The sequence below is a fragment of the Pollachius pollachius genome (genome assembly GCF_949987615.1).
Source record: "Pollachius pollachius genome assembly, chromosome: 3".
In the NCBI taxonomy this organism is placed as follows: Eukaryota; Metazoa; Chordata; class Actinopteri; order Gadiformes; family Gadidae; genus Pollachius; species Pollachius pollachius.
Genome location: NC_136936.1, coordinates 25,619,470 through 25,643,079, shown reverse-complemented (window position 1 = coordinate 25,643,079; position 23,610 = coordinate 25,619,470). Strand labels below are relative to the sequence as shown.

General features: G+C 45.6%; 2 protein-coding genes across 2 annotated transcripts in view; one reads left to right on the top strand and one right to left on the bottom strand.

Moving 5' to 3' along the window:
* Window positions 1–1,039: 1,039 nt before the first annotated feature.
* dhrs12la (dehydrogenase/reductase 12-like a) lies at window positions 1,040–9,506 on the top strand (the record flags this gene model as incomplete). Its single annotated transcript, XM_079731641.1, has 10 exons — window positions 1,040–1,103; window positions 2,532–2,665; window positions 4,822–4,904; window positions 5,276–5,371; window positions 5,611–5,692; window positions 5,829–5,890; window positions 6,398–6,502; window positions 8,027–8,117; window positions 8,243–8,380; window positions 9,391–9,506. Exons 1-10 carry the CDS (start codon window positions 1,048–1,050, stop codon window positions 9,504–9,506), a joined length of 963 nt encoding a protein of 320 aa, XP_079587767.1. The 5' UTR covers window positions 1,040–1,047.
* A 1,058-nt stretch (window positions 9,507–10,564) lies between these two features.
* Window positions 10,565–23,610, bottom strand: part of wdfy1 (WD repeat and FYVE domain containing 1) — a gene marked incomplete at its 5' end in the record, with an annotated part of 23,126 nt that continues 10,080 nt past the window's right edge. The window contains 9 exons of the mRNA XM_079732558.1: window positions 10,565–13,106; window positions 14,139–14,247; window positions 14,500–14,630; window positions 14,907–15,008; window positions 15,961–16,066; window positions 16,899–17,025; window positions 19,958–20,070; window positions 20,860–21,010; window positions 23,536–23,590. Coding sequence (XP_079588684.1) covers window positions 13,047–13,106; window positions 14,139–14,247; window positions 14,500–14,630; window positions 14,907–15,008; window positions 15,961–16,066; window positions 16,899–17,025; window positions 19,958–20,070; window positions 20,860–21,010; window positions 23,536–23,590 — 954 coding nt within the window. The 3' untranslated portion in view covers window positions 10,565–13,046. The remainder of the gene's footprint in view (window positions 13,107–14,138; window positions 14,248–14,499; window positions 14,631–14,906; window positions 15,009–15,960; window positions 16,067–16,898; window positions 17,026–19,957; window positions 20,071–20,859; window positions 21,011–23,535; window positions 23,591–23,610) is intronic.

The following is a 23,610-nucleotide window of genomic DNA, read 5'->3' as shown; positions in this document are numbered from 1 at the left end:
TAGCACAAACGAATGTCTTGGCACTTTAACCTAACTCCAATAGAAGTCGCAGTGCAACTGTGTGTGTGTGTGTGTGTGTGTGTGTGTGTGTGTGTGTGTGTGTGTGTGTGTGTGTGTGTGTGTGTGTGTGTGTGTGTGTGTGTGTGTGTGTGTGTGCGCGCAGTGCAACCCTTAATCATAAAGGGTGTAGACAGGTTCAACGGCACAGGGCGTCCAGCACAGACACCCTCATCAGCAGGGTTAGCGCGTTACGCACAGGTGTTAACACAGCGCGTTACGCACAGCTGTTACAGCGCGTTACACACAGATGTTACAGGCTGGTAGATGTTACAGGCGCAAAGATGTTACAGGCTGGGTGGGCTGGGTAGGGCTACTCACCATGCTGACCCCGGATTAAACACAGAACACACACGCATACGACGATCCACGAAGTACAGGTCCCACTGCTACAGTTTTCTATCTGGAGTCGCGAAGACGTTGCTCGGCACCTGAACTCACTGGCTGAACGCGAAGGTGTCGCAACACCTGGTCATGACGCCACGCCCCTCTCTACAGTGGAGGGTTCTGATTAACGGGTCATACAGGAAGGCAGGCGGCGGAGCCTCCGCTTTCTAGGACAATGCTCAATCAAAGCTGGCCAGCATCTCCATTTTATACCAATATACCAATATAATACCATCATTATGAAAAGGAGCTCGGCTTATAGCATGGATTTAAAAAATAAATGAGCATTTCTTTAAATCCTTCGATTGTGACGCGAGGAAATACTGACACACATATATCCTTATAATACAGCCTAAAAATAAACCACATGTGTTTTTAAATGTCACCGAACCGTGGACACTTAATTAACGAAATTAAAAAGGGCGAATCTAATCAGCCATTTGTAGAAGCTGAACCACTAGGGCTCGCTAGGGGCCCCGCGAAGGTGTGACCCCCCCGGGGTAATGGAACAGCCTCCCGGGGTTGTGGATCAGCCCCCACGTGGTGCGGCGCTCCTATTAAAGCGTAGGAGAGAGCGCACCGAGGACCGAGAGGAGAAGGACCATGTCTCTGTACCGCAACTCCGCCTGGTTCCTCAAGGGAGTGACCGAGTTCACTAAGTGAGTACACTCAGGGTTTGCTGCAGGGGATTTTCGGGTGTCCATCCATTCTCTTAAAACTTAGAGGAACTTAGTGCTTTGAAAAAGTGTTGTTTGTTTGCTTCTTTATAGGTAAATAACACAGGCCTACTACTAAAACATATCCATCCAGCGATAAAGGACACGTTTGAAGAGGCCGTAATACAAATAATGGTTAAATCAACTTATTTCCTTCTAAGACATTCTCCCTTCTTTTTTCATCCTCCTCTTTTGAATCTTGGTTATGTGCCAGTTACCATCCCAGTGAGGAGACTTACGGTCTGCTGTCCGCACAGCCATGCTGTCACGTGTGGAGCGCTAGAGCTAGAATGGGCTGTGTTCATCCCTGAGGGGGACTCCAGGATACGGTTGAGATATGATATGATTGTACATTTGAGAATTGTCAGATAAAGAATCAAGATAAACATACTAAATAATGTAGACCTTAACAAACATGGGCTTAATAAAAACCTAATTCCACTTGAATCTGAGTGCCCCTAAGCAGGGAACACCTGATGTAGCCCCCATGTTACGTTAACATTTTACATTTAGGTCTAGTCAGGGTGAGGCGTCTCGCTCAGGGACACCTCGACACTCTAGGAGGAGCCGGGGATCGAATTAGCAACCTTCAGGATACAGGTCAACCTACTCTACCTCCCTTAGCTACTGTCGCCCTGCGGTGGCTTGAGGCCCCTGAGGCCCCAGTCCTCAGACCAGCCCTCTGCTGGGGCCCCTGTCCTCCGACCAGCTCTCTGCTGGGGCTCCTGGTCAATGTGCTTTGTTCTGTGTTATCTTTTCCTACTCCAGAGAGACAAACGTTTGACCCCAGCCCAGCACTACTGGCTCTCTGCTTGACACCACTGAACAGAGCATCCATTAAGCCTTTCATCCCCCCCCCCCCCCTCACTAAGTTCTCCCCAGGACAATGGGACTAATTGAGGCACTTGCTCACTCGCACAAACGCGCCGACACTGCTGTCCCCGTGGGGGTCTGGGTGACCCGGGGCCCAGGGTTCACCGGACCCCGTCTCTCTCTGGGCCTCTCTGTGTCTGTCCCCGTGGGGGTCTGGATGACCCGGGGCCCGGGGTTCACCGGACCCCGTCTCTCTCTGAGCCGCATTGTGTCTGTACTGTAAAACAGGGAGCCCTTTCTCGTCCGTCCAGGCCTGAGCTCGTCTTCCTCAGTACCTCTCTGACACACATACATACACACACACACACACAAACACACGTACACACACACGTACACACACACGTGTACACACACACGCACAGATTGACAAAAATAGATTGACATTTACCTGAAAGAGTCTTAATTGTGTGTGTGTGTGTGTGTGTGTGTGTGTGTGTGCGTGCGTGTGTGTGTGTGTGCGTGTGTGTGTGTGTGTGTGTGTGTGTGTGTGTCAACTAGGAATGCCTTCATATCAGCGTCCAAGCGGTTTGTGGAGAAGGACCTGGAGGTCTCCATGGCCGGCCGCTCATTCATGATCACAGGAGCCAACAGCGGCATCGGCAGGGCCACTGCCATGGCTATCGCCAAGAAAGGTAGGGCCCCTAGCCTCCTGTCAGCCCCAGCTACCACTAAGAAAGGTAGGGCCCCTAGCCTCCTGTCAGCCCCAGCTACCACTAAGAAAGGTAGGGCCCCTAGCCTCCTGTCAGCCCCAGCTACCACTAAGAAAGGTAGGGCCACTAGCCTCCTGTCAGATTCATAACGTTCTGTACACAATATTTCAAAAGCCAAAATATTATAGAGTTAAATATATTATTTAGTTAAATATTATCATTAACACCTAACCGAAGATTGGTATTACAATGACATTCCATTGGTAACATTTGCTTAACTTCTTAATGTGTAAATCACTAAACTGGCCATTACAGTCCTCGAGGAGGAGGAAAAAAAGAAAATGTATATAATTAAGGCAAAATATATTATATTATATATTCAGTTATTTTGTAATTTCCTCAGTTATTTGGCAGATTCGTTTTTTTAATTTAGTCAGTTGGTCCAGCTTACCAAACAATACTTTATAAGTTTAAGGGTTAGCCTGCACAACATATGCACTGAAATTAACGTAATATTTGAAAAGGTATCGTGTGTTCACCAGTGAGCGTGGTATTTTCTAACCCGAATATGTATAATGCTGTAACACAGCCGACCGCTACTGGAACCAGCGTAACCAGAAAATAAAACCCACATCTGCCTCCCAACCTGCTTTATAAAACAGTGTTTGAAGCTGTTATTACACTGGGAATTTAACTGCAGCCTTTTATCAGTACTGCATTAGGAATAATCCACAAAACAACAAAATGCATAGTCAATGTTGCTTCCTTTATTACAAAAACATGATCACACAGAAAACAGACCCACGGAGCCCCAGGGGGACATGGAGGATTTCGTTTTGTTCTACTTATTTTCTTATTAGTGATGTCAGTTCCGCGCCCAGCGGGATGCACACCTGCTTTGGAAACATCTCAGTGAGCGACCTCCACTTACCCTCCTCTGGAATCTTTGGAAGAAATCAAAATAATGCCCTGAGGATTTCCTTGAAAACAATGTATATATTATTTATACCCTGCCAAAAGCATGTGTGAGCAAGTATAACAAGTATTTTGAAGCCACAAACTAAGTATTTGAAGGCCCCAAATTAGAATTTTGTGGCTAAAATTTTAATTTTTGAATCCTCTCTGTCACGGCCGGGCCTCTGCAGATCAGCTGGGATGTTTCCACAGCAACATTTAGAGGGTTTTTCATGGCAACATAAATAAAAAATACAATTTGAAAGGTCAGGGCAAATAGAATTAAGTGACACCAAGCCAAACAATCGCAATTGGATGGCTGAACGAAGTAAATTTACCTATTTCCTGTAAAACCCTATCTTATCTACACTTTGATTGGAAACACTGTTTGTTTGCAAAATGTTGCCCAGACACTGGATTATCCGATTGTGGTTGTTCATGATTTTTTTTTGCCTTTAGTTTCAGTCACTCTCAGCTTTGATATGCTATATGTTTTTTATAGATGACATGACACGAAGAAATTGCTATGCTTTGGATGGGCATGTTCACAGTTATGAAATACATAACTTTTGTGTTACATGCTTCTTATGAGTTAGGAGGTGGAATTGTCTTTGGTTTGTCTAACAATGGTTATGATGAACTCAAAGTTGAGTTGTAATCGGTATTTATAATATGTTCTAGAGGGTCAAGAGAGCAACTTCCACTAATGTATTTTCAGTACTCATTTTAAGTCTGAAACACACACACACACAGACTTAATACACACAGTTATAAATGAAGGTATAACCTTCAAGACCAAGGCCCGACACGTGGTGATCTATGCAGCCAACCACATTCACCGACTACAGTCTATTACCCTCACAACTCAATTATAAATTGAGTGGAACGTTACATTATACACATAATGTCTAATGTTCTGATAAGTTACCTGACTCTTTATAGGAAAGTAAAAACGATGATGTTTATAATAAGTCACAGAGACAGCCTGTTGCTTTGAACCGCAGAAACTGCACAAATGAGCTATTTCTGGACTGCAAGTCCGAAAGGACGAAGTCTAAGACACTGAAAATAGGCAGGAACATTGAAGTAAAATAAACCGTGTTGCTATGATATGCCGGCAATGAGAGAAGCCTGTAGAGAAGAGGAAGAGCCCAGGATGAGGTTGTGTGCCGTCTCCCTGCCAGGTGGGACCGTCCACATGGTGTGCAGAAACAAGGACAAGGCAGAGGAGGCCAGAGTGGACATCGTGAAGGAGTCCGGGAACAAGGTAGCGTGGGGTCTACACAGACACAAACAGCCTATTATACCCTCTACACCCGGGATGAGAATGGCTCGGTCACTGACATGAAGCTCTTGTCCATCTGAACGGGCATTCATGCTGTGTGTTTGTCATCAAAGTCCAACTCCTTCATTACTTCTTGTCGGCACTGGTCCATTTATGATTACTACTATGGTCGTATTTACAAGGAGACATCGGGGAACTGTTTGTTAACCTTATAAACACTGCACGTATAGAATACCGCTGGGGATTCTTGCCGTTCAACCACATTGAGGGAAGATATGTTAAGAATAACCCTAACCCTAACCTTAACCCTAACCCTTGGTACTGACACCTCTGTTTCGTTTATGAACCTTCAGGAGATCTTTGTCCACATCCTGGACCTTTCTGAGACCAAGAAGGTGTGGGAGTTTGCAGAGTCCTTCAAAAGGAAGTACAAGTCCCTGAACGTATTGGTGAGAATCATGAGAATATTACTAAGAATTATAATATAATAATAATAATAATACACATTTCTCACACTGCTTTACAGAGACAGATAAGTTAAAGATACAAATCTGTTTAGGACATAAAAGCAAACTTAAGTTTCTAAGTATAAACCTGTGTGTGTGTGTGTGTGTGTGTGTGTGTGTGTGTGTGTGTGTGTGTGTGTGTGTGTGTGTGTGTGTGTGTGTGTGTGTGTGTGTGTGTCCAGATCAACAATGCAGGCTGCATAATGAGCCAGAGGGAGGAGAACACAGAGGGGCTGGAGAAAAGCTTTGCCAGCAATGTCCTGGGTTAGCAGTATACACACACACATGCACACACAAACACACGCACGCACATGCATGCACACACACACAAACACACAGAAACACACACACTCGGGTAACGGATGATTGATGAAATAAAGTGTCTTCTGTCTGTGTTTAGGTGTGTACATTCTGACTAAGAGTCTTATTGTTCTACTGGAGAAGAGTGCCGAGCCCAGGGTGGTGAGTGTTCAAACCTATGGCGCACACACACACGCACACGCATACACACACAATAACACACATGCACACACGCACCACCACACGCACACACATGAACACACACATACGTACATGCACACAAGCACACGCAAACCCTTTAATGGAGACATAGTGGGACATTCAAGAGGTGAGGTGAAAGGTCACCGTAACCTTAATAATTCCCTCCCTCCCTGTCCTCTCACACCTTGTGGTCACCGCATGTAGGTCAGCACATGTACAAAATATAGGACATATGTGTGGTAACAGAAGAGAACGGAATACACAGGTATACACACAACGCTTCACACCTTCTATAATCAAGTTATAGGTACTCACTATTCGCTCATTTGGGACGTTGCTTTAACATACATGCCACTTCAAGCCCTCTCTATATATTGAAGTTGTTAGCGGTCAATATTTGACAATTGTAATAGTGGCCACTTTAGAAGCCAAAATTGGTAATGCGTCATAATTCTACCTGCTGCCCAGGTCACAGTCTCCTCAGGGGGCATGCTGGTGCAGAAGCTGAGGACCGGGAACCTGCAGACGGACCGGGGCCGCTACGATGGAGCAATGGTGTACGCCCAGAACAAGGTGAGGGAGGAGCCAAGGTTCAGACAGAGCAAGGTGAGGGAGGAGCCATGGTTCAGACAGAGCAAGGTGAGGGAGGAGCCACGGTCAGACAGAGCAAGGTGAGGGAGGAGCCGCGGTTCAGACAGAACAAGGTGAGGGAGGAGCCACGGTCAGACAGAGCAAGGTGAAGGAGGAGCCGCGGTTCAGACAGAGCAAGGTGAGGGAGGAGCCGCGGTTCAGACAGAGCAAGGTGAGGGAGGAGCCGCGGTTCAGACAGAGCAAGGTGAGGGAGTGCACTCAGTTACTTATTTTCATGCAATGAGCCGGATGTATCTCTTGCAGCCATGGTAAGAGCTGTTTGATCTCTAAATGCTAAGGAAAGGTGCTTCAATGCTTCCTTTCTTATCTCCTTCAGCATAGGGTAGACTTGACCATCCGATTGGTCGAAAGGATTACGAAACGAAAGGAGATAATGCCTTCATTCCTTGCGGCAGTAACATTTATAACATTTCCTAATCATCACCTTACTAGGCCTCTGCTGTCTCTTATTTTGAATGGTTTTCTATCATTACATGGGGGGGACATTTTGATCAGACCAAGCAGCAGCCATGACCTGTTAGTGAGCCAGGCAGCGACCAGAGACCAACTAAGACCGCCCACAAACCTAGTCCTGGGCTTTGAGGCCTGGCCCGGCGCTGGGTGACCTGCCACCCTTCTGAGGCCACTGGACCAATGGGGATCTCTGTCTCGTAACACAAAGCAGATCATTTGTTGGGCGAGGGCCTTGGGGCGTGTTCATCTCGCTGTTTAGGGAGGTCCTGTTTGACTGTTTGATTCTTTAAAACCCAAAATGGGTTGTTTGCTGAACATTGTGTGAGGGGCCATGTGGTACACAGTCTATGGTTCTGACAAGGTGAGGGCGGAGCCTTCATACACCCGCTGTCAGGGAAGAGACCTATGCCACGACAGATGTCGGTCATCACCACAGATGTTGGTCAAACATATTTCCAGTTAGGCATGGAGAGGGGTGCGATGAGGGGGCAAATATATGGTTCCTGTGTTTTGTAGGTTCCAGATGTAATTGTTGCGTGTATTGTGGCGAGAGTGTCTCATTGGGAGGATGAGCGGTGATTTACCCAGCCTGCTCCAGCGACTGGGGAGATCACTGTTTTAAAGACAGCCTGACAAGGCAGCGCACAAACCTTAAGAGAGAGGCATGATGAATAGTTTTTTGATGAAGAATTAATGTACAAATCTCTCAGCAAGTCAGTATATACATAACAATGACATTTGTACCTGTTCAAGTAGGAGCTAAATCCCTTTGCCATAGAAACACATACTGTGTACTGCCACAAGAATAGACACAAAACACATAAAATGGGTCTCCAGGCAACCGGCCTCCAAGAATGAAAACAAGGTCACTAGCTCACACTAGAACGTACAAGAATGTACTTTCATCAAAATGAGACCCATGGAAAATATATCCATAATATAAAGATTTGACGTGAGTGCATGTGTGTGAGCGTGTGTGTGTGTGTGTTACAGAGACAGCAGGTGGTCATAACAGAGCAGCTGGCCAAGAGTCACCCTAACATCCACTTCTCCGTCATGCACCCCGGCTGGGTGGACACCCCAGGTACGCCCCCCACATACACCTACACACACGCACGCGCGCACACACACACACACCAACAAACACCCACACACACACACCCAACCACCACGTGTATATCTAGACTGCTCCCCACCCTCTCTCTCCAGCGGTGGCCAACGCCATGCCAGAGTTCCACAGCTCCATGAGGGAGAGCCTGCGGACACCGGAGCAGGGGGCTGACACCGCTGTGTGGCTGGCCGTCTCCGATGCCGCCGCAACCATGCCCAGCGGACACTTCTACCAAGGTAGGCTGCCTGGGGCCACCGACCATCACAAACAATACAGAGACACACCCATAGCATCATGGTGTTACACCTATTAGTTTCATCCAATTAGAATCATGGTGTCACCAATCAGATTCATGATATACACCAATCACACTCCTGATATACACCCATGATAACTGACTTCAAGTGACAGTGGGGTTTTCCTAACCAAGGGCAGTGCATCAGCCCTCTGATCAGGGTAGGTTATCAACAGAAGACTGGGAACCAAAGCATCAATGAACGAAGCAAGAGCAATACAAGAAAGCATGATAAATCCATTCAAATCAAACTTTGTCCCAGGTTAGCCTGGATGAACTCATCAAGCATGAGGAGAATTCATCACCGCCCTGGAAACAGAGATACAGAATAGAGGAATAGAGGCTTGGAATTGGGGATAGTCTGCCATTGTGTGTGTGTGGGCTTTGGTGTGTGTTTGGGGGTGATTGGCCTTGAGAAGGGGCTGGTTGTTGGCCAGTGTCTGTGTGTTTGTGTGTGTGTGTGTGTGTGTGTGTGTGTGTGTGTGTGTGTGTGTGTGTGTGTGTGTGTGTGTGTGTGTGTGTGTGTGTGTGTGTGTTTGTTGATGGCCTTTGTCCCCAGCAGCTGCAGTGGGCAGCTTTGGTGCCAGATAGTGCCGCAGATTACAGTCCTCCTACAAACTCCCACAACACAATGGTTCCACTGACTTAGCGGGTCAGGGCCTCACTCAGCGGAGACGGAGCAAACAAGAGGGCCGCTTCATGGCTCAATGCTTCCCAGCATACATTGTGGAGACATTCATGGTGGGGAAAGCAATCTTATGGCTCCATTCGGTCAAGCGGACGGAAACATTTAAGCTGCCCATTGTCCTCACTGGCCGATAGACCCGGGATGTTTTACAGTCGTGATTGAAAACATTATTGCCTTAATTCAAGGCTAAATCCTAAGCATCACCACAATTTGGGAGGCAGTCCATGGATGTGTTTAAAGTGTGACCATTTGTGTACCCTCAGACCGTAAGATGGTGTCCGCCCACCTGCCTCTGGCCTGGACCCGCAGCTCTTCCCTGGAGGAGCAGAAGTTCATGTCTTCACTGGAGGACTTGGCCAAGAGTCACCAGGCCCACTGAAGCCCCTGCAGACCCTCCCGGATACAGTCACCGTGTTAGGGGTTCAGGGGCCCACACAGGTGCACTTCAGGACCTTAATCTGTGCACTGGCAACAGAAGCATCAGTAACTTAATGAGCTGCACCTCTTTTCACCTCCACGCTCTAAGGCGTGTTAAAGTGAGCACTAACACCAAGCTAAGGTCTCCTAACCCAGGGATGTACACCGGCCAAGTACAAAGACATCAACATTAATCAGATTTTCTTCCTATTCATTTTGCAGTTGAGCTATTATCACAAGGAACACTTTGTCAGGACGGTTATAATCCATTTGGAAAAAAACACAGCCTTCCCTTTTAATTAACATCCACAATTTCAAAGTTCGCAACATGCAAAATTATTTTGTATTTAACATGTTTTAACTGTTTGTGAATGTCTTGACATGTATTGATTATTGATTAATTACTACCTGAATACCTTTGAAGCATGTTTTATCAGTGATGCTGCACTTATTCTCGGTCTTTCTGAACATAAACTAAAATGAGAGTGCAAGCTTACCACACACAGGTGCACAATAAGTCTCGCCCTACTATCACACTCAGTGACTTCAAGAAAGTTGTCAATCAGATGGGAATCTGATGTGACCAAAGTCACACACTCTCGCCCTCTCCCCCACACACACAGTGCACATTTGTATCACAGGTCCGTCCATGGCCACACACGCAACGTGACATTCTAGTCTCATCATCGCCAACTGTCGTCCTTGTCTGTCTCGTCAAATGTCCTTTTTCTTTCTCTTTAAGTGCGCTGCTGTTGTTGTGCTTGCTGCTACTGTTGCTTCCTCGCCTGGCTGAGCTCAGACTGAAGATCAAGTGTGCCTGCTACATCCCCCCCACCCCCCAAGGGCAGCATCACACTGGAAATGTGCAATATTAATGTTTCTTATCCACTAATAACACGTCTTCCTTGAAACGTTGAACTTGTTCTGTAAACACATGCTAGATTGAGATAAAATAACAGCTGTGAAAACTCTTCTTTTTGAGTCCGCTTGGTGTGCTTGGTGAAGAAATGTGGAGAAGGATCATTGTTTGTAATGTCTTTATTTAGCATTGTTCAGTTTCTCTCTCCCAGACCCACGGGAGGACAGGGGAGAGCTACATGTCAGTATCATATCGTTCTTAAAAATACTATTATTTGAGATATACAACAGAACATATTGGAAGGGTTTGTCTTATACAAGCAGATATGAGAGAGGGAGCTAAAGAAAGAGAGAATCCCAGAAATGAGTTTTAGTTCTAACTAAATATGCAACTACATTTTGCAGTGTTGCAAAAACAAAGAGTGGACCTTTTCACTAAGAAGTAGATCATTGATACTCATGCTGTTGGTGAAGTTCTACGGCTGTAACACTAAACCGGAACTAAAGGTTAACTCATATCCAGTCTTTTTAGATGTGATTCATTAGTTGTACATGGCATCCACCTCCCTTTTCTCGTGTCCTATATCTCCCCCTCACAAACGGAGGGGTTGAGCAGAAAGTACACCACCAAGTGATGTCACAGATCTTCTGCCATTGGCTGTATTGAATCTTGATTGTACTGTAGCAACCTCATAACCCTCTAGGGGCCCTGTAGGAGCCCCCTGTAGGAGCCCTATAGATACCCTGTAGGGGCCCAATAGGTATCCTCTAGGTACCATCTTGGAGCCCTGTAGGGGCCCTGAAGGGGTGTAGGGGCCTGGAGCAGCCCTGCCAGCAGGAGCAGATGCCAGCCTATCTTAATTCTGGGGCCTATCAGGGTCGTGGTGTATGGAGATATCCGGCGCCTTCTGGGGACTGTGAGGGGCCCCCGTATAATGCAGTCCCAGTATGTTGTGTGACTGGTAGGCGTTTGTTTTCACTAGACCACTGTGTAGTTTGTCACAAACATTTATTTCCCATGCAGATAACCCCGGGGAACATGCAGGAGGCGTTGTGTCATAAGAAAAGGGAACAACACTTGGGCACCAGCAGAAACCATCGTAAAAATACATCCAATACCAATATAAATATACATTAAGATCAAAGAACTGGAATGTTTCTACAGATTAGGATTAGGTTAACATTATGTTCCTGCTTTAATCAGCCAACATTCAGGATAGAGTTAAGGAAGTCTACACTGTTACCATGTTGGCCACACCTAACCAACAGAGAATGCTACATCCACCATGCCCAGTTCAATCAGTCCAACTCATCCAGCACGCCTAGTTCAACCAGTCCAACTCATCCACCACACCCAGATCAACCAGTCCAACTCAACCAGTCCGACTCATCCACCATGGTCATGAAGAAAAAAAACACCAAATCACCATCAGTTTTCTTTTAAACCACAATTTGTGCAATTAAGTGCAGTGCAGTGAGGAGAGGAGACCAGGACACCAAATTAGTGAGGAAACTTTAAATAGTGTTGAATGAAAAGAACGAATACGCTGGAAGCAATACAAACATGAGTGGGTTCAGAGGGTCTCAGTGAACATGGATCATCAGCAGATCCCTAAAGATCTAAGGATGTTCATGTGTTTCCTAAATAAGGCAACCGAGGAAGTGAGCTCTGAAAAACACACCGCTAGTACTCTGGTATACACCTAGTTTAAGTTCCTGTTGAGGGCCTTAAACACACCGCTAGTGCTGTGGCATACACCTAGTTTAAGTACCTGTTGAGGGCCTTAAGGGGGAGACCCCTCTTCTCCCGTAACAAATCAAAGTTCAGTCTCAAAACAAAGGCGTTCGAGTCTCCTCTATATCATCGCTGCTGTGTTATACAGCATCCATCTGTAGGGGCTTCATCTAAAGAGCTCTTTGGAGCTCTCCATACATCTCAGCGGCTACTCCAAGGTCAGGTTGCTTTAGAGGGTCCAGTAGCTAACCAAACCCTAACCTCCACCATGGGACCTCCTGAGAGTCGAGTAAGGCAGACTAGTGGGGGGGGACAAGGAACTCATGGGCAGATTGAAAGATTAACAAGTTGACAAACACACACACACACACACACACACACACACACAAACACACACACACACACAATTGGAATGCAGTAAGCAGGCCCTTGTGACGCTGAGAATAAGATGCATTGATTTGACTTTGGATGAAATGAGACAATTAGAAATAGGCTGTGCATACCATGACTTATACAAATATAACTTCCCAAAGGTTAGGGACCCAATCATGACAAGAGAGGGAATGCAAACATGTACAGCCACACATACATTGTGCTTGAGATAATTATATGCCTAAAATAATAATCATTTTACACAAACATTTACAAAGCGGATCAAAATGATTTGTTGATGGCAAATTCAATACAAGGTATCAGCTCTGATCCGTAGCACAAAGGAGCATTTGCACACACACACACACACACACACACACACACAACAGTAAGCCCAGTGGTGGTTAAGGGAGTTTAGGCATACAGTGGGTGAAAAACATCAATGTGTTTCCATGACAACTGCATCCCCCTCCTCAGCGCAGAAGTGTGCGGAGACTAGGGGGGGTAGGGGTTCTTGTTGAAGGATGGCGCCGGCGTTCAGCGTGCAGAGAAAACTGTTGCTAGGCTACAGCCCACCACCTGCGTCATGTCCCAGATCTGAGGAGAGAAGGACACGTCATGACAACCCGCTGAAGCCGCCACATCCCACCAGCCGTCCACCAGTGTTCAGTGGGGTCCACACTATGACCGGACCTCAGTCATTGGTATCTAATGACATTTGTCTGTTTCCGATTAAAGCAGCAGATTAAAGCAGAAGAGTCCGCAGGAAGGCGGGTCAGTAGGTAGACAGACAGGTGGGCCATTGATCCCGGATTTTGGATTTATTTGTAGCTAGCCGTCGGGATGTTATATATTTACACACACACACACACACACACACACACACGCACACACACACACACACACACACACACACACACACACACTTGACAGCTCTAGCCTGCGATTAATCCGTTTCTAATCACAATGGGGGGTCTTTGTCAGAGTCCTCAGGGTCAATGTACATGTAGAGACATGTCAGAGGTAACAGCCTATTTACATTTCTCCTCTTACTGCACCCATCGTGGTGAACTACCATCATAGACCTACAATTATCACTATCTGTTATATGTACTGATCATCCATCGTGGTGAACTACCATCATAGACCTACAATTATCCCTGTCTGTTATATGTATTTATCATCCATAGTGGTAAAATACCATCATAGATTCAAATAATAATTAAGCCAAGTACATTATACTAGATGCAACTAAATGATACACACTGTACCTTTAAGTAATTAGAGTCATTATATTACATGAACAAATTATTTGAATATATGGTATATTAATATTTATTATAATGTTATCTAATAAATGTGAATCTTGTAAATTGTGTATATAATTGTCTGTGGTTTTAACAAATCATAATTAACATTTAACACATTTGCTCCCCAATAGGCATGGCCTTACTGTCAATGTTTCAAATGATGATCCATGTTCCATTGGTTTGGATACAGCCCATCTGATATGGCTTAAGGTGCTAGATCATATTCTACTTCCAGTGTTTCCCCACATCACTGAATGTAGTAAGCAATCTGTGATGAGAAATGAAGCTATATATACAGAGACGAGAGAGGGATCCAGACCTTGACGATGCGATCACTGCCACAGGTGACCATCAGGCCTCTGGAAGGATCTATGTCCATGTGGGTGATGTTGTGCTTCCCCTCGTGGAAGGTAGCCAGCGCCGTCCGACTACAGACAGACACACACACACACAGTAGTTGCCAGGTAAAGTGAGTTAGAGGGAAAGCAGGATTACAGTACGTGGTACATCCCAGTACGATGTATCCAATAACACATTTAGGAATCCAATAAGGGCCACACCGTAACTACTGCTACATAAAAAAAACTATATAAACATTAACATAATAACACATTATATTATTACATTTTTTATTTTATAACACTATCGATGGACAGACACAGATCTTCTACCATACTCACTCTTCTTCTTTGATGGTGTCAAAGCAGCTGTCACACACCCGCACCTGGAACTCAAAGCCCATGAGGGGGAAGGTGGAGCGCTTGGAGCTGCACTTGGCACACACGGCCTGGCCGCACTTCCTGCAGTGGTGCTGGGAACAGGAAGTGTCAGGGTGACAGACATTGCTCCCGAGGTGGCCAGGTGTGTGCATTCTCAGCTGTGGCTGAAACTCTTCTGTACAGTTGTTAAGATTGCTGCACACATAATGGCTTCTACAGCTATACTGTGTGTGTGTGTGTGTGTGTGTGTGTGTGTGTGTGTGTGTGTGTGTGTGTGTGTGTGTGTGTGTGTGTGTGTGTGTGTGTGTGTGTGTGTGTGTGTGTGTGTGTGTGTGTGTGTGTGTGTGTGTGTGTGTGTGTGTGGCTACCTGTCTGAGGCCAATGGTCCTGCTGTCCCACATCTGCTTAATGTTCCAGAAGAAGGGCTGCTCACACTTCTGACAGGAGTCGCTGTCCAGCCACTGAGGAGCCTGAAGACACACAGAGGACCCCAGCTCTAGAGACAGCTCTGTCTCAGTCAGAGGACCCCAGCTCTGTCTCAGTCAGAGGACCCCAGCTCTAGAGACAGCTCTGTCTCAGTCAGAGGACCCCAGCTCTAGAGACAGCTCTGCCTCAGTCAGAGGACCCCAGCTCTAGAGACAGCTCTGTCTCAGTCAGAGGACCCCAGCTCTGTCTCAGTCAGAGGACCCCAGCTCTAGAGACAGCTCTGTCTCAGTCAGAGGACCCCAGCTCTGTCTCAGTCAGAGGACCCCAGCTCTAGAGACAGCTCTGTCTCAGTCAGAGGACCCCAGCTCTAGAGACAGCTCTGTCTCAGTCAGAGGACCCCAGCTCTAGAGACAGCTCTGTCTCAGTCAGAGGACCCCAGCTCTGTCTCAGTCAGAGGACCCCAGCTCTAGAGACAGCTCTGTCTCAGTCAGAGGACCCCAGCTCTAGAGACAGCTCTGTCTCAGTCAGAGGACCCCAGCTCTGTCTCAGTCAGAGGACCCCAGCTCTAGAGACAGCTCTGTCTCAGTCAGAGGACCCCAGCTCTAGAGACAGCTCTGTCTCAGTCAGAGGACCCCAGCTCTAGAGACAGCTCTGTCTCAGTCAGAGGACCCCAGCTCTAGAGACAGCTCTGTCTCAGTCAGAGGACCCCAGCTCTAGAGACAGCTCTGTCTCAGTCGGTGAACCTCCGAATCTCTCATCTATCACACGCTGGTGCAGTATAATAAAGACTATGAACCAGTGAACCACTCCTCACATGCTGGTGCAGTATAAAGACTATGAACTAGTGAACCTCTCATCACACGCTGGTGAGGAATAATAAAGACTATGAACCAGTGAACCTCTCCTCACATGCTGGTGCAGTATAAAGACTATGAACTAGTGAACCTCTCATCACACAGTGGTGCAGTATAATAAAGACTCTATGAACTAGTGAACCTCTTCCCGCTGCGTGTCCATGTTCCACACGGTGATGCCTCCGTCCACAGAGCAGGTCAGCAGCTGTCTGGTCAGCTGTAGGTAGCGCACCGCCTGCACTCGCTCGCTGGGCGGCCCAGAAACAAATGAACAGAGAACAAGGGGAGAGAGAGTGAGAGACTAATGAGTTGTGTGATGGATTAGCAATATTCATGAATTCAAAAGACACAATACCTAAATTTTAGTTAGTTGATGGAGTGAGAAAAAACTGGTTGCAATGATTTTGATTTTTGACTCATAGTAGGAATACCAAATGAATAACCTCTTTTGGGTTATGTCACAAAAAGTTGATGATGATGATTTAACACTTTTGACTGTGGCATTTGACAAACACACGTTTTAAATACAAAACATATTGAGAAGTCCCCATTATTAATTTGGATATGGGTGACATGAGAGGACCTCATTAAATCCTACTTTAACTTCAAAGCCGGGACTTTAACACATCAGAAACCTCAACCTCACGTGATAGAGACTATATCAAATACAACAATAGAATAATACAATAGCAAAAATGTTGTCTTGTATGAGATAATTGGGATTACATCAATATATTGGCCTGATCTGAGAGGATTGGTGTGTGGATGTCGTTGTCTTTGGGGAAACTGTACTTCGTAAACGTTTCCTTTTAATTGTATTTCTCCTTCTTTCATTCGACCAACTGGGAGTGACAGGCCTGGTGAGCCAGTTACCAGGGAGGGGGGCGGGAGACACGCACTCTGAAACTAAGTGAGAGTTAAAGAGAGAAAACACGTGGGTGGGTCTCCCTCTATAAGCAGAACTCACTCAGAACTACACACTGCACCTAGCAACCTTAACTCATCCACCTGACGACGGCTCCCTGTCAGAGCGCTGCGTGTGTGCTCGTGTGTGTGTAAGACGTGTGCGTGTGCACCTACTGGTGTCCCTGGAGCAGCAGGGTGCGGCCCTTGCGCCCGCCGATATCCCACATGATGACGCTGTGGTCGGAGGCCCCTGAGAAGAGCAGCTTCTGCACCGGGTCCCACCACAGGGCCCCGATACTGCCTGGAGGTGGGAGCGGGGTGGAGGGAGGACTGGAGGTCAGATTTAAGGGCTGCTGTTTAGTGTCATGTGATGCCACCCCTCAGATATTGGTAAATGACCTGTGCTATGAGAATACTCCTGGGAGTTGACGGTGCCCAAATCAGACTTGAGACCGCGCCCAGCAGGGCGTCTCCCTTTGATTAGCTGGGGAACCCCTCCTGCCCATCACAGGTGTGTGATGTAACTGCAACACTTATCAGTGGCGGAAAAACAAAGAGAGGTTGGGAACCGTTTAGTTTTTTTCGTTTTTTTAAATGCCATTTTCTGCTTCCTCTATTGCCTCTCTTAGCTCCTACCGTATATTTATAGATGTTTTACATGTTAGATGAGTGTTTGAGGGATGTGATGATGAGGGAGTGAGCGCGGCGAGCGGCCTGGAGGAGCAGTTATTTGGCGCCAGCCAGTGGCTGCAGGGAGCGCTGCATCACATGGCTGGGGCTGGCCCAGTGTGTTGATTACAGGACAAGCTAAGAACCATACCAATAAAATCTATATACACACACGCACATCAACACACACGCACATAAACACACACACACACACACACACACACACACACACACACACACACACACACACACACACACACACACACACACACAATCTGGGGGATGACGACATTTGCCATTTCCATGTCAAGGGGCTTGTGTTGATAGCCAGGACGTAAATAGTTATTTGGATGGTTTTATTTGACTTGTCTATCGGTTATTTCCCATTCTGGCTCCAGAAGCTGTAACAATGGATGGCAGTATTAGCCCTCCTAATGGGAGGAGATAATAGAGACATATGATCGATAAAGTGGCTGAGCTGGCAGTCAGGGTGTGCGTGTGTGCATGCGTGTGTGTGTGTGCGTGCGCTTAGTGTTTAGGGAAGAAAAGGGGAATCGGTGAGTCATTACACCTTTCATCTGGCCTCACATCGCTAAACGGTCTGTTGTGTGTCTGATCAATCAAAAAAAAGTTAGGAAAATAAACCGAAAAATCTAACGCGATCCCCATTAAGATGGCCCTCGTGTCCATGTATGTGTGTGAGTGTGGATTAGGGCCAATTGGGGTTAGCTTGGAGCCGTAAACCTGATAGCTGCTGCAAGCACTCTGAATTCTCATGAGGCGTCAAGGGAAGGAGCAACAGCCAACTCCTAGGCCCCATCCACACGGGTGAAAACGATCCGTTTTCGTTTTATGCGGTTCAGGAATATATCTGTAAAGATGGATCCATTGCGAAACCGCATCAAGCTGTAGAAACGCTGTAGAAAATATTCAAGGCGCTGGTTCTCCACAAAAAAAGTGGAGCGCATCAAGCCTGCGCGCATACAGCCTGCGCGCTGTATAGAGGGATTATCAGTCTACGTCACTCTACGTCACTCCCCGCTCTACGCGCATGTCGTTGGCAGAAAGAGACGAGATACCCTTTTAATAAGACTGATTATCCCATTTATTCTACTTCTTGCTTGCCACCATAATAAAACAATTCAAATACATTAATAATTATGCTTTTTCCTATTCGTATTGCATGCTTATTAAATGTATAGTCTGTTTGAGTTCCTCTCCCTCAAAAAGTAGTCCCCTTTAATTACGATCGATCAAACATGTTTTTGACACCTCGAAGGGCATTATCCCGCTTATACCATGGTCACTTGCCAAAGAAAAGAAATCAAGATCATTCATTTATATTTTCATGCGTTTCACAATCCAACTATAAAGTTTTTCACATAAATAGGACGGACCGTAGCTACGACGTGGCAACGGGAGGTATTCTAGTCCGCTGAGCTATGAGCCAGAGAGCTTACGTTGTGGATTGTACATTTATAATTCAAAATCCGTCCCAGCCTTTATACCACACATACTCTAGGGTCTATAGCATATAACCGCTTTGTCTGATTACAGTTTAATTAATTTTTCACAATTAACCAACTCTCGTTTTGAAGAATAATCACCGCGCCATTTGTTTCAATGGAAATCGCTACGGTCTATTCTGTCAACATATAGTGTACATATTTATAATTCAAAATTTGTCCCAGCCTTTATACCACAGATACTCTAGGGTCTATAGCATATAACCGCATTGTCTGATTACAGTTTAGTCAATTTTTCACAACTTACCAGCTCTCGTTTTGAAGAATAATCACTGCGCCATTCGTTTCAATGGTAATCGTGACGGTCTATACTTTCAAAATAAAGTGTACATATTTATAATTCGAACTTCATCCCAGCCTTTATACCACAGATACTATAGGGTATATAGCATATAACCGCTTTTTCTGATTACAGTTTAATGTAACAGAAAGCTGACAAAATTGCTAATTAACACCGCAACTGCAAATTAACCACACACAGATAACCATGGCAACCGGTCAAAATAATTTTCTTTTTGCCATCTTTCTGAGTGCGCATCCACCGTGTTGATAAACAAATAATCCCTCTATACAAACATTCAGTCACGAGGAGATTCAACCTTTTAAATTTAGCAGAAATACTTTTTAATGTAGTTAGTAATTCAATTTATCAAGGGGTTGTATTTAAAGCTACAAAAAGAATACAACTAAAAAAAATAATAATAATTCAACGCAACTCTGACGTCGCCCAGCTGGTTGGGGGGCAATGACGTCATCGTTTGCGTTTCAGGCGTCCACACAAATCCTAACACGAAACCGCATAGGTCCGGATATATTTGAAACCACCCTGGGACATGGTTTCAGAAAAGTGCTGTTTCGGGCACCGGATCCGCTGGATCCGTCTGGACGGTCGGCCGAAACGCACAAGACTTTCGCGGTTTCACCAAAAAATATCGGCTCCGTGTGGACGGGGCCCTAGTCTACAGATTAATCCCCTGGTGCCATTTCCTTCCTACATGGCTGCAGCTGGGGGGCACATGGGGGTGGGTGGGGGCTCACCTTCGTGGCCCTTGAGGGTGGTGATGATGGAGTACGTCTGTCTCTCCAGCTTCAGCAGGGTGATCTGACCCGAGTAGTCGCCCACAAAAGCGTGCTGTGTCTCCTGATCGTATCTGACGGGCTGGGTTAAGGGCTCACACACTACCACACACACACACACACACACATTAGAGGGGGGTAAAACATTATTTGAAATGAATAAAGTTATGCAAAACTAACCTCAAATAATAGATGTGCTCCAAACTGGTTCAACCGACAATGTGACACAAGAAGTGGATTTGAGTGTTTGTTTTGCAGTGTATGAACAAAGAGCGTTATACACATGGACATGAGTGTGGTGGGTACTCTAACACGAATGGTTCAATGGTAGAACGTGATACAAAGACGAGCCGTTTGGTTAACGATACATCACGATATATTTCTAACGATGAATAAAAAATACCTGTGAAACAGTAAAGTGCTGGATTTCGGTCTTTATTCATGGTCCAAACTGAGTTTTTCAGTTACTTGTCTTTGTTAGTTAACTTCTGTTCAAGTTTCTTCATTCATGTGTTCGCCAACTCAACTCAGGAGCGGGGAAATCTGGTTGAATCGCCTTGTTTTATTAATTAAAATATCAATATTTTGGGCATGCTAGAGCTGCTGCCCCGGCGACCCGACCCCGGATAAGCGGCTTGAAGATGAGGATAAGGATTTTGGGGCAATATTTATTGTCTAACTCTTCACGAATAGAGCATAAAAATGCAAAATAAATTCTTAAAAATATTAATAATATTAATTTAAATCAAAAGATATATCGATATTTGGGGCCAGTGCATCGATTCTCGTATCACACGAGGAAGGGTGACGATATATCGCCGTATCCCGCCCCTAGTCAATATAAAGTCGAAACAGAAGGATACTGGAGGCAGGAGGCCCAGGAGCTGAAGTAGTGTCTGCCCAGCATGCTGCCGCTCTCGGTGCACATCCAGCTCACGCTCTTGTCCTGGCCGGTGCTCACCACCCACTCACTCTCCAGTGAGAACACCATATCCGACACGCGGTTCTGATGGGCTGAACCGAAACACACATCAGGACAATCAAACACCAGACAGCACTGACTTAGATGTGGGACAGGCAGAACTCCTGAGTCCCATCTCTTGTGTTGAATGAGACTAATGCTAACTCTTGAGACCAATTACTTATTGTTACTTACTACTTCAGTTTAAGTTTCTCTTACAATTACTTACTCTATTTTATTTTATTATTACTATTGAGGTGAGTGCTGCATGCAGCGTCCACTATTGTTCTTAAGTTTCTTTCTTTCTTTCTTTCTTTCTTATTCTCTACAAACTTTGGGACCTATCTCCTTCCTCAATTTTTCATCTAGAGCAGGGGTCGGCAACTGGCGGCCCGCGGGCCATAACTGGCCCGCAAGACATAATATCTGGCCCACCAGATTATTCTGAAGTTATATTATTATTTTATTTTTTTAATTTATTTTTTAGAATATCAAATATCTATATATGTTAGCTTAATTCAAATCCTGCTACTACTCCACGGTCACGCGTAAGCTGCGAGGGGCTGAGCGGGAGTTATTGGAAACTATGCAATATTAAATGAAACGGAACCCCCCTCTATGGCCTATATACAACAACCATGGCGACCCAACATTACATATTTTTGTGTGATACTGCACGCAGAGAAAGGCAGAAGCTGTTGACAAAAGTCCACAAAAGATTTAAGACGCCAAGCTCTGAGACTTTGCTGTTTAACGCAAGTAGAGTCTCTGATGAGGCTACTTCGCCTACAGCTCTTCTAACGGTGAGTAGGCTAGGAACGGAGGTTTGTGTGTATGCGCAGTCAGTCAGCACCCGCCATGGTGTGTGTATATGTGCGTGTGCGCGCGCAGTCAATCAGCACCTGCCGTGGTGTGTGTGTGTGTGCAGTCAGTCAGCACCCGCCATGGTGTGTTTGTGTTGTGTTGTGTTAAGTGTTGGTTGGCTGCTTTTTTAGGTGCGCACTACTGCCCTCTCCCCAGCTTAAGGCCTTTCTACACTGTCAAGCCGGTTTGGTCGAAGCTTGGCACGCCCGGTGATTTCACCGTCTTATCTCAAGTTTCCTGTGTAAAACCGAGGGGTAAAATACCCTGTTCGTCACGGCGCGGGCTTTCTTGGTTCACTGGAGAAGGCGGGGCTGCGCCCGGAGTCTAGACCTCGTTAGAATTATTTGCATATTCCCGAATGTCTTTATTTTTTTGTGAATGAAGACACCCGCATGCAAGAATGAATTCACGTCTGAGTGTAGGCTACAAAAGCGATTAACTATTTACCAGTGCAAAAACGCCAACATATTCTTCATTTTGCTGACAACTTGTTTTTTATCCCGACAAAAGCCTCGTAAGGACAGTTCCTCTGCGCCTCTCTCTTAGATCGCACCATCTTTCAACGTCTTTGTTTAACACGACTGCATCACCTTCTCTCACATGATCAGCAGCTCGCGGATTTCACTTTCTCTCCAGTTAGAACTGCTCATGATGATATCGCTGCGTTTTCTCTGTGGAAACAGTGCAGCAACTACCCAAGCTCATTGATTTAAGCTGAGGTAAGAGCGCGAGGACGTAAAGGGAGTGTTGCCAGATTGGGCAGTTTTTCTCGCTCAATTGGATTACTTTTTACAACATATACAATTTTTTTAAAAAATGGCGGGATTATTACAATACTTTCTACAAACATCAATCAATACCATACCTTTCATAAGGCATATCGTTTGTGCAGTAGTACCACTATTACTTTAGCTACTACTACTACTACTACTTCAGCGACTACTACTAGTTCTACTTCAGCTACAACTACTACTACTTCTACTACAGCTAGTACCACTACTACTGTTATCTTCCAGCTTTGACAGTAATACAGTTTAGCTTCCAGCTTTTGTAATAACAATGTACTTTCCATCCACGATGCAACTCCCTGCTCCCTGCTAGGAGCTGAGATCCGCTTGTGCATTAAAAGAACTGACCTCACTTCACAAACACTTTATTTCTAGCTATGTTTTTGTTTTATCTCTATTTTTATTTTCACTTCCTCTATGTCTCTGCTACTGTTTCACAGCAAATAGGAAAACATATCTTAAGAGTAGCACTCGCATTACATAGACAATAGAAGATGTGCAGGATACTATTTCTGGAGATGTCTCACCATTTCCAAGTACTAGAATTCTTAAGTGACAAGGAGAAGTACTTTTCCCAATAAAACTTGACAGACAAATATATTCCCCCCATTAAGTAATACAATCGGAATATCTGGCAACCAGAAAAGGCTGGGTGAATATAAATATATTCCTCTCCTATTATATAAATAGCACAGTGTGTGCATGGGGAAGCGAGTGTGTGTGTGTGATTCCTGAGAGAGTTGCCTAACAGAGAGAACTGATGGGCCATTGGCCCAGGGCATGCTGGGAAACCACACCAGATGATTTTTCACCAGACAAGAAAGGGCTTTTCCTCTTGACTACATAACCAAAGAGGGCAACATCTTCTGTATCTAACCGCACATCTCTCAGTGAACCCACACACATACTCATGGAGGAGGCCTCACCTGGATACGTCTTCACGTGGTTCATCTTGTTGAAGTCCTCAGATATGAGGAACTCCTAGGGAAGAGGACAGAGTC